Source organism: Daphnia pulex, chromosome 2 (genome assembly GCF_021134715.1).
Source record: "Daphnia pulex isolate KAP4 chromosome 2, ASM2113471v1".
Lineage (NCBI taxonomy): Eukaryota > Metazoa > Arthropoda > Branchiopoda > Diplostraca > Daphniidae > Daphnia > Daphnia pulex.
Window position 1 is genome coordinate 10,845,221 of NC_060018.1, and position 3,539 is coordinate 10,848,759.

The window sequence follows — 3,539 nt, forward strand, 5'->3', positions numbered from 1 at the left end:
CAACAAATAAAGCGGGCGGATTTCCAACGCAGTGGCAAATTAAATTTCCTTGACTATCAGTCAGATAATATTGGAAATTTTCTTGTTCCTTCGATTCTTTTAGGAAGTCGTTGATGTTGTCATTCGTTCCACGTACCACTTCTTTGTTTAGGTTTGTTATTAGATTTTTTCGGATATGTTCTTCGAGATCCAACCGCAAGCGTTTTTCTTGTACCAGTTGGCGTTCTAGGATATTCATCCTCTCGTTTAAATGCGAGTAACCTGCGGCTTGAAAACTGGGTGGCTGGTAGGCAAACTCGGGCGCTTTGGGCTCTTCCAAACTTCGTACTCGTGTCGCTTCATCCGCGCTGGATGCAGAAGGCGCTGCTGGGCGTCTGTCTCCGTTGGGATCATCACGACAATCAGCTCCACCACTGGGTTGGGGTGGACGATATTCATTTCCTCCTCCGCTGCTCCCACTACCACCGGGCTCCGGGAAATTTGCCGGATTTGATTTATTAAAAAACGATGTAATTTTCTGTTGTGTGCGGGATGCCAAGTTCAGTTGATTGGCCGTAGACGAAGTGCGCTGGGCGCCGTTGCGCTCAGTCGAGCTGCTGGATGTCAAGTTCAGTTGATTTGACGCAGACGAGGTGCGATTGGTGCCGTTGCGCTCAGTCGAGCTGCTGGATGTAAAGTTCAGTTGATTGGGCGCAGACGAAGTGCGCTGGGCGCCGTTGCGCTCAGTCGAGCTGCTGGATGTCAAGTTCAGTTGATTCGACGCAGACGAGGTGCGCTGGGCGCCGTTGCGCTCAGTCGAGCTGCTGGATGTAAAGTTCAGTTGATTCGACGCAGACGAGGTGCGCTGGGCGCCGTTGCGCTCAGTCGAGCTGCTGGATTTCAAGTTCAGTTGATTCGACGCAGACGAGGTGCGATTGGTGCCGTTGCGCTCAGTCGAGCTGCTGGATGTCAAGTTCAGTTGATTGGGCGCAGACGAAGTGCGCTGGGCGCCGTTGCGCTCAGTCGAGCTGCTGGATGTCAAGTTCAGTTGATTCGACGCAGACGAGGTGCGATTGGTGCCGTTGCGCTCAGTCGAGCTGCTGGATGTAAAGTTCAGTTGATTCGACGCAGACGAGGTGCGCTGGGCGCCGTTGCGCTCAGTCGAGCTGATGGATGTCAAGTTCAGTTGATTCGACGCAGAAGAGGTGCGATTGGTGCCGTTGCGCTCAGTCGAGCTGCTGGATGTCAAGTTCAGTTGATTAGACGCAGACGAGGTGCGATTGGCGCCGTTGCGCTCAGTCGAGTGGCGCGCAACTTCGTTGCTTGCAATGGTTAACTCCAATATTTGCTATAGATTAAATTTACATTATTATTATTAATTAACTTAGGAAATACAAAATAAAATTAAGAATTACCAGAGATTCGTTATCCAGAAACACTTCAAATTCCGCAATCCCAAAAATGTTGGCTTTCATCACGCGCAAAGCTGCAACAACAGTTGGTGTAGCCAATTTCGTTGCAATAGCATAATAATTTGCAATGGAGTTTGCGAATTCCATGGCATGTAATGTTTTTACGTGCCTGCTTAAATTGTTCACCGTCACCGTTGTCACAGATCCACTTTTCTGGCTTCGGAGGATTTTCATTCATTCGGTGACTTGCGACCAGTCCATTTGTATGGAAAGCTTCTGGCATTAATGATCTAATTTCATCTGAAATTCATAAATTTTTATTAATAATCAAATTCTATTTTTTTAAACTTATACCTATTATCTTGTCTGCAATTTCGGTTTTTTCTTTCAATGCAGCAAAATTTCTTCTTTTTTCTAAAGAAAGCATCTACTGCAGAAGCAAGCGCCAATTTTTCAAAGCAGATTTGTCCCTCTTCAGTTATTTTCTAAATTAAAGGAAACTATTGCTTGCTATTGCTAAAATATTGATTATAAGATTACTAATTTTACCCCGTAAAATTCGCGGAATTCGTTGTTCATGGAAATTGAATTTCACGGTGGGCACGGAGGCGGAGGACTACGGCGGATGTTACGGCGGATCGAATCATTCGTACGAACCCATTCCTACAAATTAACCCAGCTGGGAAATGGTGCGGTACCGGATTCTCCGGCGCCCAGTTTGGCCAGAAAAAAAACAGCCACAACAGCAGTGAGGGCACGCAGCCCCTCCACCACAAAGGTGGACTATGGACGGACTCCACCAAAGAAAAATACTTTGGCGAACATCTTCAACAAACGAGTCACTCTTCCAATTCACGTCGTCCTACCATCAGGAATATCCAGCAATGACATAAAGCTTTTGGTAAATTTATTTTAAAAGGGTAAAAACTATTTCGGAATCAAATAATATTTAAGGTCCTTTTTGTTTGTTGCGTTGCAGACCACTATTTTCTCTTTGGTGGTTGACACCGGCCTATCCGCACCGCTACATCTGGTCTACCCGCACACATTTCCGTTTCCAGCAGCCTATCCATCTCCGGTAGGCCTACATGTCGTTGACGCTGTTCCAGCCGTTGAGACCAGAGTTCACTACGCTGACACTCCCGTCGTGTTCGGCCATTCTGCCAAAATCCTGAAACTGAATTTGACTCCATTCGTCGTCGCTCCTCTGGCCACTCCAATAACAGTCGCCGTCGCTCCCTCGGACGACTCTGTCGTCGTCGAGACCAAAAAAGCAGATGAGACTGTCGCCGATCCTGATGTTATTCCCGTGGCCAAGAAAGAAGAACCCACGGAAAAAGGACGTTCCATTAACGTAATAGCTCATAATAGCATTCGCGGTCAATTTGTCCAACCGAAATTGAATCCAGCTCCTCTCGTCACGCCTAGCCAGGCCGGCCGTCCGGTTGCCTTCCTTCTCGTTGAACAAAGTCCAGCTGCAGGCCTCGCCGCCGTCGCATCAAAACTCACGACCGCAGACGCCTCAAACGCCTCCTACTGCCCAGGTAACGGCCTTGACTCTCCAGCAGCCGGCACTGCCTCTACAGAAACAGAAAAAACCCGAACGGCCTGTGCAGAAACAAGTTCAATCAGAGCGACCAGTGCAGAAACAACAACAACAACCAATCGTCGTTGCCGTCAGAGGAGCGACAGACGAGTTTTGATTTGAAAACGGATCCTTCGGCCGTTTTGTTCACGCCGGCCTAAACGTTGCAGATCGCCATCCACAAGGCGGCCATTAAAGCCTCGCTGTTTCAAAATGAATTCCATTTCATTTCTCGTTTCTGCACATTTTTCAAAAAGTTTCTTTATCTGTAGTAAAAAATTAATTGTAATACGATTATATAATGAATAATTTCTGGATGTCTGTATCCTGATATGAATAACCTGATTTGATTTGAGAATATATGCAGACGAGATGAGTTGCTCACGTCTCTTTTAAGTAGCGATGAATTTGACATTGACATAAATAATTTTCATATTTTTTATCATCGAGTGATGGGAGAGAAATCACTGTTTTTTCAAGAGCAAAATGTTACTTTATACATTTTTAAAATGCAAAATATATATATATCGGGATGCCATTTTGTCAGCCCGTCATTCTGTTAG

At 46.2% G+C, this 3,539-nt stretch overlaps 1 protein-coding gene across 1 annotated transcript; it reads left to right on the plus strand.

Moving 5' to 3' along the window:
- Positions 1 to 1,968: 1,968 nt before the first annotated feature.
- Positions 1,969 to 3,199, plus strand: LOC124207773. Its single transcript, XM_046605394.1, has 2 exons — positions 1,969 to 2,292; positions 2,371 to 3,199. The coding sequence occupies exons 1-2, from the start codon at positions 1,969 to 1,971 to the stop codon at positions 3,097 to 3,099; spliced, it is 1,053 nt and encodes a 350-aa protein (XP_046461350.1). The 3' UTR covers positions 3,100 to 3,199.
- The last annotated feature ends 340 nt before the right edge of the window (positions 3,200 to 3,539 follow it).

Bases quoted from the DNA above. Each gene is read 5' to 3' on its own strand.
- LOC124207773 (XM_046605394.1), top strand. From the start codon at position 1,969: ATGGAAATTGAATTTCACGGTGGGCACGGAGGCGGAGGACTACGGCGG. The intron at 2,293-2,370 runs GTAAATTTATTT...GTTGCGTTGCAG, and splicing joins GCAATGACATAAAGCTTTTG to ACCACTATTTTCTCTTTGGT.